The following is a 23,119-nucleotide window of genomic DNA, read 5'->3' as shown; positions in this document are numbered from 1 at the left end:
ATATTCTGAGCATGCATCACTACACTGCCTGACAGTGCAATTCTCACACATGCAAAGCACCGGTTTAATCTGGAAACTGCTCCAGGAATGTGACGCAGAATTCCCTGAAACTAATCTGAACAAAACAAAGACAATGGAATTTATTTCTATTCATTTATTATTATTACTATAAAATATTGTTACACAATCATAGTATTTGAAACCAGAAGAAAAGAAAAACACTGTATGGGAATATAAAATCATTCAACTAAAACATTTACCATTTAGAACAAAACCTATGCATTCTACTCCATAATTTTTCATCATGCATTCGAATATCTGATCTTTTATTCTGTAACGAAAAATATGAAACAAAGATAACTTCATACAATGTAATAATAGCCAATAATGAATTTAATGCTAGACTGACACTTGCGGCAATTTTATAATATTGAACATTATAATTGTTTTTAAAGCCAAAGAGTACATCCTATATTGTAGTAGAAGTGTACATCAATTTATTACAGCTGTAAATTTCTAAAAAACTGTCTGGCTTAATAAAACTTTCATTTCTGCCGCAGCAATTTCTCGATCAGGTTGCAATCTTTTGTTTTGTTATCTATGAATGATTATAGCCAAGTGTCAGCCAAAATTTCTTCAGAGCTCTCAACAATAACAAACAAAATCCTGTGAACTTATATTTCAAAACTGTTTAAAGAAAAAAATTATGACTAATCAACAAATGAAAATCATATATTAAATGAGGGAATGTCCAAAAAAAGAACGCAAATGGAGGATCACGCAAACAAAATGTTCAAATTTTTGTAAACAACACGTAATGAAGGAAATTTTGAAAGCACTATTATATACTGTGACCTAATTTCTACATGGCTTTATGGGTAACTACCTTGACATCAATACACTAACAGAATCACAGAGTCAAATACATAGACATTTATAAATAAAAAAAAATATTTTTTTTCACTCCATTGCTATTTACAATAAAATTTGCCAGTGTACAAACAACAAGACATGACCTGTTTTCAAAATGGTGTAATTTTCTCCTCTGGACGTCCCCAAAATTTATAATGGACAGTTCCAAATAATGGAAGTTGGACAAGTCCATTTATAAAAAAAAAACCAGCAGGTCAAGTGCTAACAAAGGGCAATTCCAAAATCAGCACAGGTAAACTATGACACAAAATTTCATTTAATGTATTTTATTTCATGCCAGACTGTGAAATAAATTCCTGCCTCATAAAAATATATGATGCCTGGGACTAACCTGTGCAGGTGTGATTTGAGGAAGCAAGGATGTGAATCAAGAAGGGCTCGAACCAATAAACACTGGGTATCACAGGCAACACCTTAAAAATTTGACAATTGCTTCCCTTCAATGTGTGTTACAAGATACGCTCAATTTTTCTATCTAAGATTTCTATTTTGTTTTGCATATTTCCTTTTTTACCGTATTACATTTTCATACTTTTGTATTGAATAAATATTAAGATATAGCCCAGCCTTTTTCTACATCACCTTGATCATTTTCACACATTGACATATCACTATTACAGTACTAAGATGTCTCACAATAAAGCTACTTTTTCCCCACTTGATTAAACATTGGCCTCTTTATTATCGTCTTCCGTCAAACCATGTCTGGAACATTTCTTATAAGGAATGTGTTCCTTCAGAATTGTATCAATATCTGTTTTACATGTAAAATGTAAACATTTATCAGAATGGATGTCCTAAAGAACCTTGTATCATGTGGGGACATGTTTACCTTAAATTTAAAGGTTCTAAATCATTTATAGATAGCACACTTAGTGTTTCATAAAATAACAGATCATGATAACAAAAGGCATACAAAATAAAGAAAATTCTTCCCAAATTTGGACAAAAAATGGAAGGACAGAAAAATGAAACCACTAAGTAGGAAATAAAAAACTGAAACTGGAAATTAGGATGTACGTTTAGAAATCTTAATAAAAATAATAATAGTTCCAAAAGAAGAAACAAAACGTTAAGAAAAGGAATGCTTGTTTTCAAGAACTTTTTTCTTTAATTTCCACAGATGTAACAGATTCAAACCAAAATGAATCAGATCTAATTTATAATCGACACCACTGTGTTCAAAACAATCATATCTTATAGGCAAAATAGATAAATAGATTATCTTGTATACATATGTTCATTTAACAAGTTGGAAATTATTTTTCATAATCATAAACTATTTAATACATTCATATAAAACACAAAATACAAACTGGGAATACTCTCTAACAAGGGGGTGACATGATTCAGTTATCATAAAACAAACCCATTCCACAACAATTTACAAACAATGTTTGGAAATAAAAAGAAACAAAAAATATAATACCCATATTAAAATCTGCATTTAGCATATATACAAACATAAAATAACACAAACATATAATTGAGCCGCACCATGACAAAACCAACATATGGGTTTGCGACCAGCATGGATCCAGACCAGCCTGCGCATCCGTGCAGTCTGATCAGGATCCATGCTGTTCGCTTACAAACCCTATAATAAGTACAGAAACTGATAGAAAACAGCATGGATCCTGAACAGACTGTATGCCCAGGCTGGTCTGGATCCATGCTGGTAGCAAACCCATTATGTTGGTTTCGTCATGGCGCGTTCAATTATGTCTACGGTCACACATTTCAACATAGACGACTGTTTTACACAATTATATTTAGACGACCAAATTTATCACTTAAATAACACAGCATAATTTCTAGCACAAAACAAGACAATAGAAAAACATGGTTACTGATAACTGGTTTCTATAAAAGTAAATAGCATACTAATAGCTCTTTAGCTTTGAACATATGTCCATATTTAGTATATTCTCATAATTTGCAATAATAGATAAAATACAGAAACAAGTCTGTGTTCGTTTTAGAGACAACATCACTGAATTGCATTCAGAAAATAAATTTCTAATTTTTATTAGAAGTCATTAACCATTTATAAAATGCCGAATTTCTAACACATTTTTCTTTAAGAGCAAAAATAGACTGATTTAATGCATTTTAAAAAAAACTTCAGAAGAAATAGAAATAAATTTTAGGCACCAAAAACAAATGGTAAAGGAAGAAATTTAGTGCATTAACAGCAACTCAAGTTACACTGACTTGCCTATACTACTAGCATAAAAATCTGGCCAGCCTGCATGCCTGTGTAGTCAGACTAAATTTATACTGTTCCCTGATCAAATTTTGAATTTGAAATTGAAACCCCTTGAAATAACAATGTATAGTTCCAAATACCTAGACAGGGCAAGTCCATTACATAAATTCAGTGTTTTATTGATTGTATTAAATTCTTCCATCTTATTTGTTGTATACACCCTTAACCTTCAGCCTGCTGGCAGTGAATGAGTCTGCCCATACAACCAGTGCAGACCCAACATCTGCCTGCAAATCCATGCCGTCTGATCTTGATCTGACGTTTGCTCTGCCGTTTGATCTGCCGTTTGCTCTTCAGTAAGTATATATTTTAACATTTTCCCTAAAAATGATGAATGGTTTTGTCTAAATTAAAAGACTGACAATTCCATTTACAGTATCTAGAGTGGTAAAGATAAAAAAATAGTCACTCACTACTTGTCCTACAATTATAACATGTTCAATTTAATACATGCATGATTATTTGACCTATGACATCAGCTAAATATAATTTATCATACATAATCATAAATGTAATGAAAATTGACAATGTCATCAATAAAAAGTCTTGTGATAAAAATTGTTCTATGTAAAAAAAAAGATGCGTAACATTACACAAACTTTTATCAAAAATGGTAATGATTTCATTCATGCAACGTAAACCCTAATAAATAAATGATGTATGGACGTTATAAGTGTTTGAACTTTCTTCCTCGTAAGACACATTTTTAGTATGTAACTATCCTTAGAATTTTGGGTCCTCCAATCCATCATATTGTACTTCGAAACATACAGTCGAACTCCACTAATGAGAATGCATGTTTTAGATTTTTTTCATCTTCAAAAGAGGATTTTCAACACTTGATAATGAAATGATGTAAAATTTTGAAACAATTTGCAGCAGGCGATTTCTTCATGCATTTGAACGATGTTGATGAAAATTTTGGAAGCCTAATTTTGAGTCTGTGTTATACAGGAGTACTTCGACCAGATTCTATACAACTTGAGTTTGATCCTGAAAAAAAGGATACAAAAATTTACAAACCAAAGAAATTCCAAGGTGAATCATTTAGTATCCTGGAAAAAAGCAAATATTTCAGTAAATTGTACTATATAAAACTTCTGAATTATGATAACGAGTGTGACACATTCTTAGATGACTGGTAACACAACACAATAGAAATGTAGAAACAGATTGATTTTAAAAGCAAACCTACAAGTTTTTAAAAATTTATTTCAACCAGTTACCATAAAAAGAAAGTACAGTTACAATATTACCTTAAAATTAAAGTGAATTTTGAATGATACCTGTTTTTGAATTGGTAGGTAACCTTGGACCCCATACCCGTACTGTGCCATCATCTGACGCACTTGCCAGCATGCTAGGCACTTTGGGATTCCAATGAACACAGTTGACAGTGCGTGAGTGACCTTCTAATACAGTGATGGGCATTTCTCGCCGTGCATGCCAAATATATACTTTATTATCTGAAATAAGAATATAATGAATTCTGATAAAATTTTTAAAATTTACACTTTTTTCAAAGGCAGATTGATGGAATATGTAACAAGAGTACTGCATGCAGTGTTAAGGTTCATCCATTAAAGGCAGTGACAATTGATAATCTATTTTGACAAAAAATCTAACAATTAAAAAAAATTTAACCTTCTATGATTAGAAACTTATTATCAAGCCTAGGTTATGCACCTTTCAATATAAACTTTAGTTAGTTAATATAAAATATGGACAACATACCTTCACTTCCACTGGCAACAAAATCCTGATTGAGACCACCGAAACATGAATGTATTGCATATGTTCCTTGTGACACACCTTGAAATTTACGTACTAAAACACGGTCTTTTAGGTCCCATAAATGGACTCCCTGAAAAAAATGTTACAAACATTCTGTCTTTACTTATGTTTGAAACTTATATCTAGTGCCTATCCATGTCATCAATTTATGAAGATTATTTCATGACCTATTAAATCTTAACCCAAGATCTGAATTGTTTTGGGTTTTTTCTCAATGTTTTCAAGAAGCTGAATTAAGTTTCTAGTCAAAAGATCAATTTTATATATTCCCCTTAAAACATTCATATTAGAAGCCCTTTTCTCTATTAAGTAGGGCATGAGTGAAACCTTGCATAGCTAGAACCAATGACCTGTAACCTTAAAGGCACATTACAAAATACTAATTCACTATAACTGCACTTATTGCCAAAAGCAACAGTCATAAAAGATGATTTAGATAATTGGCCAATAAGTAATTTTTTGGACGCTATAAAAGTACACCAAAATTAAAATGCTTTTGAGAAATAAAAGCATTTCTGAGGCATAATGTGCCTTTAAGGAATGTCTGCTTCTTACTAAGGAACAAATGATGAAAACCAAGCATTATTTAAAATGTCCTATAACACCAACTTGATTTACAACAGTATATTGGTATTTAAAATGATTCAGTTTTGAAATGATGACATTTGTTTATCTACATTGTCAAAACATTAAAAACGTGTACCAGTGATATCCCATGTAGCCATCTATGGCAAATAGCCAATACATCACTAACATTAAACATGTCAACCTCAAAGTATGTGTTTTGAGGAAACATTAATTTGTTATCATAAAACTGATAATATAATTGGTTTTAAAGATTTTTTGACAGGTTATATGGCCTTATATAAATGACTGTTTGTATATATTGCAAACAACCATTTATAGACGGCCATATAACCAGTCAGGAATATTTGTAACAAATTAATAATACTGCAAACTTCCTTTTTTAAAGAAAAAAGTGATATTTAATCATGAATTGACAGCAGCTGTGTATATAAAACAATATAAACGTCACGATTATCCAATGAAAAGCGACATTACAAACATGCAGTATTATAAGATATATTGATATAATATGATAAAAAATACTGATACAAACAAGAGCAGTTATCTTACCTGACTTGCTATATTCAGCAGGCATAGCCGTCCTGTTTCATTTAATGTGAAAGACATGATAGGGTGTGACTCCTGAATTCTGTGTGAGAGAATAAAATTCATAAAACTTTCAAACCAAATCATTCGAAACAAGAAGTGATTAAAAAAAGAAAATACATGTACAGTAGAACGTTACAGTAGAAAAGATAAACAAATACAAATGTTCAATTCAAACTTAATATCTTTAATTAAATTTACAGCTTTATTATACCATGAAACAATGAAATAAGCAACAGACAGTACCATCAAATCTAAGCCACTGTATAGAAGAATATTAGAAATCAGTACTTACAACTAATACAAGTGAGGACACTTCATGAAAATATCAAAAGGAAAATATACAAAGAAATTTCAAAAGAAAAGTGTATTATGTGTTACTTAACACATGTTAAACATACACATTTTGATTACAAAGTCAAATATCTTGATATAAAATAACAAAGTTATGGCAAATTTTCTTAAGATTTGACCTTGAAGGTCAATGTCATTTAGGAGTCAATGTCAAGTTCCAGTAAATCCAAAATAAGTTATTGTCCAGAATCTGATTAAAGAACAGAAAAGCAAGACTAAAACTAGAACTGTGTCCAAAGGACACGGATGCCCCCACTGACAACTTATATATGGTATATAGTGAAAAAATCAACAAAGGGCCATAATTCTGTTAAATTTGGTCGCAGCAAAAATTCCTTCCTTTACTACCATCTACACATTAAGGTTGTTCATCCCTGGAAGTTTAAGCAAAATCTGCCATCCAGTTTAAGAGGAGTTGCGTTCACAAAATTACTATATGGTATATAGTGAAAAAATCAACAAAGGGCCATAATTCTGTTAAATTTGGACGCAGCAAAAATTCCTTCCTTTACTCCCATCTACACATTAAGGTTGATCATCCCTGAAAGTCTAAGCAAAATCTGCCATCCGGTTTAAGAGGAGTTGCGTTCACAAAATTTCTATGTGGTATATAGTAAAAAAATCAACAAAGGGCCATAATTCTGTTAAATTTGGTTGCAGCAAAATTTCCTTCCTTTACCCCCATCTACACATTAAGGTTGATCATCCCTGGAAGTTTAAGCAAAATCTGCCATCCGGTTTAAGAGGAGTTGCGTTCACAAAATTCCTATATGGTATATGGTGAAAAAAATCAACAAAGGGCCATAATTCTGTTAAATTTGGTCGCAGCAAAAATTCCTTCCTTTACTACCATCTACACATTAAGGTTGATCATCCCTGTAAGTTTAAGCAAAATCTGCCATCCGGTTTAAGAGGAGTTGCGTTCACAAGATTTTGGGACGGACGGACAGACGTACGGACGGACGGACAAGTGCAACGCTATATGCTCCCACATTGTGGGGGCATAACAATATACCTGTCAATCTACTGATGCCAAGGGAAAGGAAATGAGCATAAAACAAAATGAAATCATATCACTTACAAATGGCAGTCTGTAAGTTCATCGAAGTTGTAACCTCTAATGCGGAAGTGTGTGTCGGCAGCATACACAAGTTTACCATCTACCTGGCAGGCAAGACATTGAACCCGGACTCCTTCCCAGGAATCTAACACATTACCATCTAAATCCTGGAATATATAAAACAAACATTATAAATATACCGTATTGTCAAGTGATATTTTATCTAGTGACACTGCAAAATAATGCAGTAAATACAGTAATACAGTAAATGATACAGAAATGAAATTTTACTATTCTTTCATATGGAAAATGCATTAAAATATCTCTTCAAGTGTGTATATCACTTAAGCCGATAAAGGTTACATTATACAAAAATATTTCCCAAGAAAAGGAACTTTTGCATTCAAAAACAGAGGTTTCCGTTTCTCACTGGCATTATTCACAGGGATAAAAGTAGTATACCAAATACAACATTGCCATCTGATAATGTTTCCATCAATGCAACACAGTTATAGGGATATGAACAATAATATTAATGTTTGTTCCACTGTTAACACCTTTCTTGGCAATTTACCCGATATATATATATCAACATACTTAAAGCTTAACCCTTAGGCTCTGATGAATTGTCTATGCTGTCAGGTTAGGGCTAGGCCAGTCTGCACACCCATGTTTATATGTTTATGTTGTCTTGACCATATTCTTCACTTTTTTATCATATTTGTTAAATTAGCCAAAGGCATATGCCAATCTGCTAAATAAAACTGGACTGAACTGCTGACTATATGCTGGTTGTTAAATTTCAATATTCCATAGGCTAAAATCCCTCAGACTCACACTAGTCAGCTGAACATTGAAAAGCAGCACAAGCTCATTTTACAGATACAGAGGGGAAAGAGTTTAACTTGGACATGAAATTTACCAATATAAGCAAATATACTTGTATCTATATTTTACACACTTTTATTTCTGACACAAGGGTTGGTAACAATTTACTTACACACTGGTAGAACTGTCCCCGGACACCACCTGTAACAAACTTCCTGCCATCACAATGCCAGGATGCACTTGTTAAACTATCTTCAGGTGATTGGCTCATCTTCACCTTTAACTCTCCAGTCTATAAATAGTAGACAATGATTCAATACAGAAAACAGGCTATGACACATAGAAGTAAGAACGTTTTCTTAAATCTGTGCTATTTAAAATGGAAATTTTCATAATGAAAAAATTCTCTGAAGATTATGAAAACAACATTCGCATAGCAGTTCACTTTAGAGGAAAATCATGAAAGAAAAAAACAAATGATTATTATCATTAACAATTTACAAACAAGATGTAAAATGAATAAAATCATTTGAATCATCATAGAGATAACAAAATTTATTAAACTCTTAATATCACAAATAACATTTGGCCCGCTTTCATGTTACAAAGACACTATTATATCAATCTTCAAACTTCATTACCAAAACATTCCATAGCCAGAGTTCAGAGCAATCGTCTGGTCCACAGGCTATGATGTATGTACAATCAGGGCTCCATGCAATGTATGATACCCCATATGAATGGTTTTCAAATGTTCTTTTATGTTTTACTGTTCCAGTTTCCTGAAATGAACAAAGAAAACAAGCATTTTCAATTTTTTCTCATGCACACAAATTTTAAAGTAGAGATACTACTAGTTGTGAAATCAGACTAAACTAATATGCAGATTTGATTGTGATAAAAACAGCCAATATATTTGTTTTTAGATAAAATCTGGTATGTATAAGTGTTCTAGTAATATGTTTATGTTAAGTAATCCCACTAGTGTTCCTGGATTCAGGCTGTTTTCGTAGAAGTAACAGCCAACTGCTCTACAAAAATCACAAACTAGACCAGTAGAAGAAATCGAATGGCTTTAGACATGTTGTCATAAACCAAATCATTGTGGGAAACATGTGCAACATTCAATTTCAGGCCAAAACCACACTTAGGTCTAAATTCCACAGGCATAGTGATATCTTTACCAAGATATCTGCTTACTTTCACAGAAATTCTCTACTAAAATACAAGTACAATGAATTTCAGACAAACCTTTAATACATTAAATCTTGGGATAATAACATTAAATCTTGGGATAATAACATTAAATCAGCAAGATACTAGTAGCATAACAAATTAGCAAACTATTACAGTCCTGCAGTCTGAGTGTTGGAAGACTGACATGTAAGATTTTATCCAAACATCTAGCTAATAAAGTAAACCCAATAAAATTGTCTTCAAAATGACCTTTTCTACATCCCAGACTATGAGGGTACCATCCTTTGAGCCGGTGGCCAGCATAGTTCCATCTGGTGAGAAACGTAGGAACCAGACATCATCACAGTGATCATTGAGCACTTGAGCTGTCTGACATGGAAATTGTTCCCTACAATATAATATATATCATGTACCTACAGTTCATCATTAAAAATCAGAAAGATGTTATTGCATTATAGCTAAACCGGTGCCTGTTAAAAATTTAACTACATAAAAACTAAGTTATACACTGCCTTGCATTTAGAATTTTGCTTTAGTGATTGAAGGCTATTCCTAACCAAAAATACAGACTTATACAAACACTTCTCTGCCATATGAATGTGAAGTAGTAAAGAAGTGTTATATCTAAATTAGAAGTAAAGAACAGTTGTATCATAGTTTGGGGACCTTTCTGTTGAAAAATGTGTCAGAGTTAAATTGTATACATATACATGCACAGTGCGTTAACTGGAGTGCAGGTATTAGTTACCCGCACTCCAGAGCATGTCCATTGATTGGCTCTTTTTTGCTGGAGTTGACTTATTGTGATGGCAGAGAAAGGGAAAGCGATGGAAATATCATATTCAGATGCTTGTTCATTGGTTTCTTTTTTCTGGGTTTTCATATTGTGACAACAGGGAACGTGTTTTTATGCTTGACTGTGATACAAGAGAGAAAGAACATCAAAACACTCAGCAATCTGATTTATACTCGGGGGCTACGCCCCGCGTACAAATCAGATAGCCTCGTGTTTCGATGCTCTTTCTATAACTTACATCTAAATTAGGCTATTAGATCCTTAAAAGAAAAATCTGATTAGAGAAGATAGACCCTTAACATTAGATATATTTAGACAAAAGGGGACACTAAATTAGAACCAATAACCATTCATCAATAATATTTGTACTGTATATTTAATCATTTTATGTCAAACTATAGTAATGTACCTACATCAACCATGTTTTTATAGTAATTGTAACCTAGACATCATACCAATGGTTTACAACAAGTGAAGACAAGTACAATATCATGTTGACTTACTTGCTACAGACATGGTCAAGCAACAAAGAGACATCTTCTAGAGTATTTGTGGACTTGGTGTTATGATAAGGGCATTTATCTTTCTGTAATTCAACAGCTTGGTTTAGAAGGGTCATCAATCTTCGAGGAGGTAACATCACTGATGGAGGCAGGAATGCTGTAATACAAAATATGCTGTAACTACCAATATTGCCCCAAAATTATGCAAACATTTTTTTGCATTCAGCATGATTGTGATGAAAGTTTGGAGTATATTGGAACAAATTTCGGGTCTGCTATCTGAAACTAGTCCATTATGTCATACTGGTGTCTGAAAACATGATCATGACCCATGAATGGCTCATCCCACAATCTCTTGATATAAGTACTTAATAATAAGATGTTTAAAAGAAAGATCAGTTTCTTATCTTTCATTTCATGAGGCTGATCCCAGTTATTTCAATTAATATAATATCTGAAATATGCTAGTTTCTCCAATACTTTGCACTTAACAACTTTGAGAAAGAAGTGGTCTATTTCCTTATAGAGTGAAGGAGAAACAATTAAAAAGAACGTGATGAATAAAAATTTAAAGAGGCGATCTACAAAAAAGAAGTAAAATAAGTATCACAAAATTACTAAACAAAACGTGATAAGACCAGAAAAACTTCCTTGTGTTGAAAGTTTTCTTATAAACTAACATTAATTCACATCCTCAGATTATAAAATATTGCTGGCAAAAAATCTGTGTTTTAACATTTAATGAATAAACTCTTCTTGCATGAATTGTTAAATGTGCTCTCTTTATAAAGAAAGCTTAAGTTAAAAAGTTAAAAACTTGGACTGAGCAATGATTTTCATACTTTGCCTTCTTTATTTAAAGTACAAAAATATACTTTAAATCATTTGTTAATACCTTGTAATTTTTCAATGAGCTTTTGTCTTGTCTCCTGACCTTTACCGCACCATTCTGACATTTCATGCAAATCTTCCGGATTACTACACATCATAAACCTGTAAAAAAGTTATAACTTACTTTAACTGCATACAGTACATGCTTAGCTTATTACAAGTATCTTAAACATTTCATACTATCAGTTTGATTTAAGTGCCAAACCATAACGACCATAAAATTTACCATATGTTGGACCAGAAAATTTACGAGATGCTAAGTTAAATAAGAACAGCAATGTATTTGAATGCTAGAGGTCACTAGTTTGCTCTTCTAGCCAAGTGAAATATCTCGTTGAAAATTGAATTCAGTCATCAAGTCCAGTGCTCATTTGTTTATCAGCTTTGAATCAGAAAAAGCTGTGGGAATTGGTACCCAGTCACTGAAGAAAAATTGATAATTACTGGTTAGCCAGTTAGGTAGACCAGCTGCCAAGATAAAAAATATGTTTAACTTGTCGAGAAAAAAACAGACACGTAAAACTAACTTACGTGCTAAGTTCATGAACCCTCTCAGTGTTATATTTTAGTGGTGTAAGTTCATGTCTTAGACACTGTAAAGCCTCTAATACATGTCCATCTTCCAACAACTCCAAATACTTTTGTTCCATGATAAGGAAACGCATCTCCTGAAAGTTACAACTTCAGCTTTATTGCAGAGGTATGGATTGAAAAGTGACTAATACATACTCATTCATTTGAATTCATAGCTTTACCCAAACTTATCAATTAAAGTTATAATTATGTAAATCAAGAAATTTAAAATCCATCATTTTGTTGTTTTAAGGCTGAGCACATTACAGAATACTACATTACTGATTAACATTATCATAACTGTCTTAGTATGGGCATGGTATTTTGTAAGGAGCTAAAATTAATTTCCACTTTCAGCCTTTTGCAACTTACTAAATCAAAGTTTTACCACAGTCTGAAAGAGCAGCCTTTTTCAAAAGTATCATTTTTTTTCTTCAATGATGCAAACAGTGTTTCTACAGTGTCAATATATAAATATAGACAAATCAGTCTTAACAAATATATAAATTTGCAGAACATAATAGTATAAGACGCGTGAACAAATTTATTTTAAATTTTAAGTCCCCTACAATTACTGTTTAGTCAGTATACCACTGTTCAAAACAGAGATGTCATTACTCTATGGAGCAAGTTAGTCCATGTACACATATTTTGAATGATTTTTTATTTACCAGAATACTGTCTGACTTCTCCACTAGAGTTATCAGATCCTCCAAATCTTCATCTGCCTGTAACAAATAACATATAACAAACAATAAGGAGACAGGTAACTCATGGAGAGATGTTGCCTACTGGTGTCTACCTCACGACCCTGAGATTGTGGGTGGGTTCTAAAATGTTTCTGAGAGTAACACCAGTCCCCTCAAATCGTCCCCGACGGATACAATATGATCACAACCATTATATTTACAAAATATATAGAATGAACAACAGAACAATTTAGTTATGAAATAATGTTTAATGTGTTGCAAGCGAATTGGTTATATCTGACTGTACATGAAATGAACCAACATATTTATGTCCAAATAAACCCTCATTTGCAAATAACATACATAAATTTATATCGTTTCATAAATTACATGTAAATAACTTCAGTCAAAGTACAAGACACATTACTAGAAAAGATGAAACACGTACATCTATTGTCGAAAATCCTTAACAAAACTTATAATAAAAATCTTAATTTTCTTCTTCGGACATGTTGACCGTCGATTAACCAAGCGCTGAATGAATTTGCAACGCTATTCCGAAAATCACGTGCTGATTTTGGCGCGAATAGCGCCCTCATGTGATCCGACGGGAACAAAACCAGGGGAAATAATTTTCTTCTAATGCACTTTGTTTAAACGAATTTTATTACTAAGAGTTATGAAACATTTTTCTGAGTTCTGTCTTAAATCATAAGATTTTCACTGGTCAGTGTACATTTTGAGTCAGTTTACGACCAATCAAATGCCTGAGATCCGAGTTTGAGCTTAGAGAATTTCTTTACAACCTTGGACCCAGTACTGGTTTAGTTCTATGAAACAGACTCTAGAGTGGTCCAAATAGGCTTCAAGCTTTCTTAACAATCAAACTTAGACAACTGATGAATGCTTAAACTTGGTAATAATTCAGAAGTTCTTAATAAACTAGAAATGTGTCCATAGGACACGGATGCCCCCACACGCCACTGTTCTGTCAATCTTATGACTCTAGGTCAAATATTTTTTGGACTACATGTGCCACAAGTTGAAAACTAAAAATCAACAAAGGGCCATAATTCTGTTAAATTTGGTCGCAGCAAAAATTCCTTCCTTTACTACCATCTACACATTAAGGTTGTTAATCCCTGGAAGTTTAAGCAAAATCTGCCATCCGGTTTAAGAGGAGTTGCGTTCACAAAATTTCTACATAGTATATAATGAAAAAATAAAAAAAGGGCCATAATTCTGTTAAATTTGGTTGCAGCAAAAATTCCTTTCTTTACTACCATCTACACATTAAGGATGTTCATCCCTGGAAGTTTAAACAAAATCTGCCATCCGGTTTAAGAGGAGTTGCATTCACAAAATTTCTACATAGTATATAGTGAAAAAATCAACAAAGGGCCATAATTCTGTAAAATTTGGTCGCAGCGAAAATTCCTTCCTTTACTACCATCTACACCTGAAGGTTGTTCATCCTTGTAAGTTTAAGCAAAATCTGCCATCCGGTTTAAGAGGAGTTGCGTTCACAAAATTTCTACATAGTATATAGTGAAAAAATCAACAAAGGGCCATAATTCTGTTAAATTTGGTCGCAGCAAAAATTCCTTCCTTTACTACCTTCTTCACATTAAGGTTGTTCATCCCTGTAAGTTTAAGCAAAATCTGCCTACCGGTTTAAGAGGAGTTGCGTTCACAAGATTTCGGGACGTACGGACTGACGGACGGACGGACAAGTGCAACGCTATATGCTCCCACATTGTGGGGGCATAAAAATATAAAATTTATATTCATTCTCTGTAATGTTACTTACATATTTCTCATCAAATTCAGAATGTTTTAATGTTATAACTTTAAAATATGTATGATATTCATGCATAGACATCACATGTAAAATCTTATTATGATTACTTTAGAATCATAATACAAAGAAAGATCATCATAAAAACTTAATTGAGTTTACCTTCGACCATTCCCCTGTCATTATATGAGATCTAAACTTAGCTGCAGCTGGATGTTCTAACATGCAACCCGACTCGGCTATTAACTCATCAACAGTGTGACTGAAAAATAACAAATTTAGAATATCAGCTGGTTATTTGGTAGTGGTTATTTGTAATTTTGACAAAATAGTTCATGCATGCATCCTTGGTAAATAGAGACAGGTTATGAAATAGTGTTAAAAGAAAATTATGAAAGAAAGAATATCATTTGATTATAATTTATTCTAACTGAAAATTGGGCAGTGTAGAATTGATATATTTCAGGTTCATTATTAAAAATTGTACAAAACATAATTATTAATGAGAATATTTAACTCAAACCTAGCTTACTGTAACAGAAAAACACCTTTAAATATACATGTAAAGAAGTTGATTGTTAAGTTAAGCAGGGGATATACTTAATCAGACATTAAGACAAAAAACTCACTGTCCATTTAGTAAATGTTCCAATTTTTATATAAATACAAATCTATAACTTAACCATGAAGTAAACACAAAATCTGTATTATTTTCATGTTCTTAACCATCTTAACCATCAATTGTAAGCATGGCAGCAGTGCTGGGATCATTTGATTGTGTAGGAAAAGCAGTTAGAGACACTTTTTAACCCATTCCTAGAACAAACGATACCGAGTGTTTAGTTTCTTGCTCATGGAAACAACAGCTTGCCCCCTCACGATGTTTTGACCAATGCATCTAATGATCCTTAGATCACTAGAACACATTAACAACTGGGCCATGCCAACACATGAGGCTTATTGAGCTGATTCTTTATTTTTTGTATATTCTCACACTTCTATGCCATGCAAGAATGATTTTTTGGCACAAAAATAACAGGGATAATTAAACTTCAGTGCATTATTTCAGGCACAAACAAGCACCTGAATAGAACTGGTCATTGATGTTCCATTTATATTATAACCTAACTACCTTCCTCAGGTGAAAAAAATCCAAAGTACCTGTCAAAATTCGAACCTACAGCACTGAGGGGCAAGTGGTTTCAAGTCAACAACCTTAACCACACAAAAAAATTAACCATCTTAATTACTGTCCAGGCAGAAAAGGCCTTATAAAATCAAAGGTGTGAAAATCCATTAAGTCCTCTTAAATTGATTCAGTTAGGTGGAAACACATTACAAGTGCATTAAGTCTTGGGAATATTGGCTCAACCTGGTATATCCCTGCAGTGTAGGAGCATTTAGACTAAGATTTTGTTATTTGATGGCTGCAGGCCCATTGTTTATTAATTAATGTACCCAATTATTTCCTGGGAGCCGGGACTTTTAACTAATTCCTGGGAGTGGGGACTGTTGTGACAATGGGCTAGTGAATAATTTAACTGTTGAACTTATAAAGGGAAAGTCTTAATTATCATGATATCTGAACTCTTAGCTAAAAGTAGCTAAAATTTGTTATGCATATTTGTGATAGGTGTTTTGACCTCACATAATTTTGAGATGACCCCTTTTAATTTGACAGCTGATCGCAACAAAATAATTATGTAGACACATTTTCGTATTAAACACAACTTGGATCACAATTAATTTCAATGGGGTTATGATTAATAAGAAAAAGCACGCAGATACATTGCAATGACAACACATATATTCCGACGTAATTAGAATAATAATCCGTAAAACGAGAGCCTCAATTTCATTTGTCACTGCTTACTTTAGTCCAAGTCCCCTCAAATGCTGTCCTATCAATCGAATGATATCTACATCAGATCTTGACATTGTTTTTTGTGGAGAAGGTTTATCCGTTAGTTCACCATTAAACGACCCCTCACAGGTGCCGTTATGTTGCGAAACCGACGGCATCTCCACGGTTTCTCCATTGTGTTGTTGTGTGGTACCATTGGTCTGCATACTGACACAAGTTTTAAGCTTTTTCCGCGGTGGAGGGGTCAGACCACCGCTCTCGGAGTCCGACGACGATGCCAGTATGTCAGCGCTCGATTTTAGGGTTCGTATCTGTCTGGATGTGCAACCCAGAAGGAAAATAAAGGAGAAAATGCGACATGTATGCACAGAGCTGTGATCGACTGTCCAATGTTTTCCTTTATGACGTCACGTGCACTTTATCGGGGATGATGGGAAATATCGTAGGGAGAGATTAATAAGTTTATAATTGATTGAGTATTTGTTTACCTTAAGAATACACTGTATAACCATACTCTATGTATTATTAAAGTTATCTTTATTTGAATTCAATGTGATTTTCTTTTAATGCTCTAAATCCTTAATGTATAAAAAACAAATTCTGACGTCATAATTTCCGTCTGAAAAAGCCACGCCCCCTTGTTTACATTTTTCACCACGGTTGTATACATGCAAAAATCACCAAATATGTAGATATTCAAAATGTTTTCTAAAATTCATCATAGAATATTTTTCAATAAGAATTAAATTTAGACGCTCACAAACTACTAGCAATACCAAATTTGATACACACTGTAATGAAGGCCTAAATATATTTAATAAATTTCTGGAAAATATTATATTATCGGACCAAAATTAATATAGCCAGGGTAATAAAAGTAAAAATGCTTTCAAGATAACTTTTGAATATTCATAATGTAAAGTTGAACAAAACTTACAAAATCTATTTATTTAATATTATTTGCAATATATAGACTACAGGTCTACAGTACTTCATTCAGCACTCCTATACTTTATTAAAGTAAGACTAAAGTAATACAATGTAGTCAAGGGTTGTGTTAGAAATAAATGATCAACTGATGTGTTTATTTGAGTCCATTTATACTTGCCACGGGTTGCCCATATATGGACGAGTCCTCCAGAAGAGTATTAGTTATTTTAGATTTTGGATGATAGTGCAAGATACAGAAAGATGTCCCAATTCCAGAAGCTTTTCTTGGTTCTTTAGCGTTCCAACTGTTCAGCCCTCATACACTAGACCTTGATTTCAAGTTTCATTCAAAAGATTGTTTAGTAATATTAGTTTGCCAGCCCGGGAATCGGAACCACAATGTTGAGATTACTCCCTAACTATGCAGGTAATTAACTGGGCAAATGCTGTAACCTTTAAATGATATACCTCTAGGCCTTAAAGCCTATATACTACCTTAACACAGATTTCTGCTGCTATATACCTGGTAGTTGAATTTGAAAGCATTCAGTTTAAGGTCACTTGAAAACTAATTAATGTTTGCATTCAAACTAACATCTAAGATGTTATATATTTTGTAACAGCTTCATAAGTTAGTGAAAGTAACTAGTAAAGTATTGCATTTTTAAGTCTTAAGTTTTATCCACATAGATTTATTGATTTCCCCAATGCTTATGGCATTCCAAATTATAGTGCCTAAAAATATACCACCCTCTGAGGTACCCATTAACAACTGGGTGGAGTGACGCAATGAAGAGTACCAGGTAATTTTCTCGCAGACCCCTCAATCCCATAGTAAAAGTCTTACCACTTCTTCCCATATTTTAAAGAATCCCTAATAAAGAGTCTTATGGTATAATCTCTTCCATCCACCTTAAAGAATGAGAGGCTCAAAAGAAATGAAAGAAAAAAATCTATGAAATGTATAGTCTCAATTTGGTTGAGCATCAGAAAGAGTTTTAAGGCAAAAACAAATGCTGCTCACAGGACAGAGTGCTTGATAGTAGAGCAAGTGTAGGTCTTGGAAAAACTTTAGGTCATAAGGCATAATGTCAAATTCTAGCAGCCCTATGAACTGTTATGTACGCTTGCATTGCTAGGATGGTTAATGTCATAAACATTTATTCCTGGTTCAATATCTCAAACAAAGCAGTTGGAACGAAAACCTTACTGAAATTCTATGTAAAATAAGGTTATAAGTTTCTGTATGTTTACCTACATATAAAGATTGATGATCATGAACATGCATTCACTGTTTCAAAGCAAATCAGTCTTACAAGTCTTCCATTAAAATTGAGAGGGGTACAATAATAATAACTGAAAATATTACAAGAAAAAAGAGCAAAATAATGCCAAATTCCTTGACAAGAATGATGTACCCTCATCTACAAGACGAGACAATATCATTATTTATAAGAACTCAAATTAATATCCTGTGAGGTCAGTAGACAAGTTTTACTCAATCAAAATGTGATGCTGTTATAGACATAGAAACCAAGACAAATATGTAAGCATACCGATTCTACAAATTGTTGTGCTAAAAATTCCTTTTAACATGCACTTTCATGTTATCGAATATACAGTAAGCAACAAGTCTTATTTTTTTGCAGTCATTTCTTGTTTTTAAAATGTTGTTTAGTGATGGTTTGTTTCTTTTCATTTTAGGATTGTAAGATTATGTCCATCTTTTGACATAATTTTTAAATTTCACTTGAAAAATCTACTAAATATCCGAGTTGATACAGGCCATTAACCATCTCATGTTCTTGGCTTATTCCTGGTTTTTGCTAGTTGTTATGCTGCTAACTTCCTCATTTATCAGTAACTTTTCAGGTGCGAAAAGCAGTGAGGGAGTGAATGGCTTAGTGGTAAAAATGTCTGTCTCTCACTCCAGGGATCATGGGTTCAAGCCATACTAGGGCCACTACCATGTTTCTTCACACAACATCTGTACTGGTTAGTTCACGGAAGCAAACAACAAAGTGATTAATTTAAGTTACACACAATCAATTTTAAATAAATATGTTTATACTGGGTGGAGGACAAATGCCATTATATGCATTTTACAACAAGATGGCAACTATAAAGTCCAAAATTCACAGAGAACAGTAGTTAATCACAAGACAAAACTGCAAGATTCTTCTCTGCTTTTTAAGCACAAAATATGATGCAAGCTTTTTTCAGGATAGAATCATTTTTTTTCATCTTACTTCCAAGTATTACAAAGAAGAAGAAAACAAAAGTAAAGGTTACAAATAATTTATTCATTTAAAATGAAATAATATGAACTGTCATGTTGTAACATGATTAAACACAAAATTAACACAGAAGTTCTTTATATCACATGTACACAACAGAACAGAACAAAACAGAACCACTATTTGATTATTCCATGGCAGAAAATTGTATCTATATAAAATGTAACAAAACTTAATTATTTATATACATATACATTCACTTTCGTCATTAAATACAACTTAAGTCAAAGTAAATTTTTTATGATTTTACAAATCCATCTACTTTTATTAATTCTTAAAAAAAAACGAATATATTTGTAAAGTATATGTAAAAATAGTGAAAATACACAGTCAATTTTATATCGTACACTAAGATGCCCACTATTTTATATTTTTCAAAACGATACATTTCATCACTCAAAATATACATATATTAAATTTATAGATTGCCGCAGTAAGGCACGTCTTAATAATATCTACATTAACAAATACAATACTTAGTATATCAACATGCTTTTCTACTTATAGATATCAATTGTGACTTTAGTTAAATTCAGTTATAAGATATATACATGTACATTCTCAAACAATTTTGAAAGTACCGTAACACAATAAAAGGTTACGAAACTGTCTAAAGTTTAATTAAAACATGTTGTGTCTCATACCCTACAGTTCTGCACACTAACATTTCACCTACAGTCCAGTGATACTTACCAAAATATTAGTGAAGAACCTAAACTGGTAAACAAATAAATGTTCATAAACCAAGCTGGTGGTGTTGTTTTTCTTCCCTAGATTTTAAAAAATGTTATTTAAATAGTTTTTATATATATATATCCTATACTATACCAATAAGGCTAATAAGGCCACAAGAACGTACCATACTTTGAATACTACTACTATTCTAATAAATAGACTCTTAGTTCAATGCAAGACTGCATTCTTCCTTTATTACTTATATTTTTACACAAGTGTTGCATAAATAACACTAATTATTATTTAAAGACTCCATGAAAAACTCCCCAAATCAGCTGAAAGAATCTTCTTACCTTATTTTCTATGTTGAGGATATATGATAATATAAATTTTCTTTTAATCTGAAAATCTTAAACTTAACTTATAGATTAAGATTATGATTTTTTTTATTTACAGAAAAAAGATAAAAAAATCATCTTATAATGTCAACAAGTTGCTTCAAAAAAAGAAAGTAATTCAATATGGTTGTTTTACAGGAAAAAGAAAATGGAATCTATATTAATCAATATTGTTTTTTATCATAAAGTCAAAATATTTCAGAAAAACACAAAGTGTGGAAATCAAAGTGTTAAAACAATTTTACTTTACAATTATAGAACGGATTCCCCCCCCCCCCCTCCCCCACCCTCCCCAAAGTGTAACATACATGTTGTAGCAATTATAATGAATATTCTAAAGGTATATTGCTAGATTTTATAAATTTCAATACAGCTCCTAAACGTACCACTTCTGTGGATTTTAACTTCATTATTCAAACAAACTTAGCTGATTTTCCAACAAAAAACTTATTTAAAAACGGGACTTAAAAGGTAAATTCAATATTCTAACATTTTGTGAAATTCAGACTAAAACTTAGAATCAACTTGTTAACACCAAACAGCAAAGTATTAAAGAAAGAAAATTAATTTTGATATGGAAATTGCCATTTCATAGTGTTTTTTTTTTTTTCATGAAGCAATATTCATCATATATTTATACATGTTTAACAATACACTATTTCATTCATATAAATGATAATCTTTTTTCTTTATATCACTTCTGAGTAAATGCTGTTGTTTATTTTTTCATCTATAGTATTAAATAACAAATTTTCAACATTAATATCATTAAAACAAATATCCTTTATCAATTTCATATATATAAAACTTTTTTTCTTCAAAATGTGCAGTATATAAAATATTCAAATGTGCGGTATTTATACAAATCAGAAAGAAACAAAAAGATATATTTCATTTTTATATTTATAAGTTTTACATACAATAGAAAACATAATGTTACCAAATCGCCTAGTTACATTGTATATTCAAAATTTAAGACGCTTAAGAATTATTTTCAAGCAACATCAACAAGTTATTGCACATTGTGAAAAGATATGTCACTCCTGTATATATATCAAATATAGAACTTAAAACAAGTGAATAGATTTTCTTAAAGTAAACTGTTACTATGAAATAGTAAAAAGTAAACAAAAATTTCATTATTGAAATAGTAAAAAGTAAACAAAAATTTCATTATTAACAAACAGTTTTTGTTATTTTTCATTTGCCCTAATTGAAAATGTATCTTAAGATACAAGAGGTATAAAAAAAAAACACATAGATTAGTAATGATAATTTTCAAATTTTATACTAATACCATAATTTTCAAATTTTATACTAATACCAGCTACACATTCCAGACTTAAATTTAAAATTGTGTCAGTTTCCTTTGCCTTTTAAATGAAGTAATTAATGTTGAGGTCATATTCATAATTTTCAATTTTTACCAGTTAGACAGAAACACACAAAACATGAGCTGTCCAAGGAGTAGCCCCCCTCGAACTTCCTCGGTGCTTGTTAGTAAAATGCCCATTTTCTAAATAAAAAGATAATATGTATTAAAGATCATACTGACTTTTGACCTTCTAACCCAAAATTTGGCATTTCAGGTTCCAACATCTACAACGTAAATACCAATTTTCAAAGTCATAATTGAAGTTATTGACCATGAACAAGAAAGTTAACAAAGGTCACTGTGAATTTGACCTTTTGTCCCAAAGTGAGTATGACAGTAAGGACTCATGAAGGTACACCTACATATAAAATTTGAACTTGCAAAATCAATGCACTTGGATTAAATAGCCATTCTAATAATTTGGTTATTATAATTGTCAGTGACCTTGCATTGATGTTTTGACTGGTAAATGGACCTGTCCATACATAAAGTTTCAATGTAATAGCTTACAAAAACCAAAACCAAAGCCTATGCCATCGGGTGGGTCATGAAAAATCACAGAATTGTTACCCAAGCTAGCTGTATAGCTTCTATGTCCCTGATTTAATTCAAACCAAAAGTAACTGTTGTAAAAGGCAGAAAAGTTAATCACTCAGCCTCTTACAAACCACTTTTCTTCTAAATTTCTTGCCAATCAAATCTTCCAGCAGCATTACCTGAGC

At 32.1% G+C, this 23,119-nt stretch overlaps 1 protein-coding gene across 1 annotated transcript; it reads right to left on the bottom strand.

Annotated features, from left to right (window-relative positions):
• Window positions 1-139: 139 nt before the first annotated feature.
• LOC132729587 (WD repeat-containing protein 26-like) lies at window positions 140-17,138 on the bottom strand. Its single transcript, XM_060715367.1, has 14 exons — window positions 16,732-17,138; window positions 15,021-15,120; window positions 13,043-13,099; window positions 12,330-12,466; window positions 11,803-11,900; window positions 10,908-11,064; window positions 9,858-9,996; window positions 9,053-9,193; window positions 8,584-8,703; window positions 7,605-7,750; window positions 6,134-6,212; window positions 4,937-5,066; window positions 4,489-4,668; window positions 140-4,195 (listed from the first exon to the last, which is right to left on the bottom strand). Exons 1-14 carry the CDS (start codon window positions 16,926-16,928, stop codon window positions 4,149-4,151), a joined length of 1,728 nt encoding a protein of 575 aa, XP_060571350.1. The 5' UTR covers window positions 16,929-17,138; the 3' UTR covers window positions 140-4,148.
• Between the last annotated feature and the right edge of the window lie 5,981 nt (window positions 17,139-23,119).

This window comes from Ruditapes philippinarum, unplaced genomic scaffold (assembly GCF_026571515.1).
Source record: "Ruditapes philippinarum isolate M1 unplaced genomic scaffold, ASM2657151v2 ctg9_1_1_1_1, whole genome shotgun sequence".
Lineage (NCBI taxonomy): Eukaryota > Metazoa > Mollusca > Bivalvia > Venerida > Veneridae > Ruditapes > Ruditapes philippinarum.
The sequence above is the reverse complement of the archived record's forward strand: the minus strand, read 5'-3'. Positions and strand labels throughout refer to the sequence as shown.

Coding starts and splice junctions, on each gene's coding strand:
- LOC132729587 (XM_060715367.1), bottom strand. CDS start 16,928: ATGCAGACCAATGGTACCACACAACAACACAATGGAGAAACCGTGGAG. Junction 11,901..12,329: donor AGGGTTCATGAACTTAGCAC/GTAAGTTAGTTT, acceptor ACTTTTTTACAG/GTTTATGATGTGTAGTAATC. Junction 6,213..7,604: donor GAACTTACAGACTGCCATTT/GTAAGTGATATG, acceptor TCTCTCACACAG/AATTCAGGAGTCACACCCTA.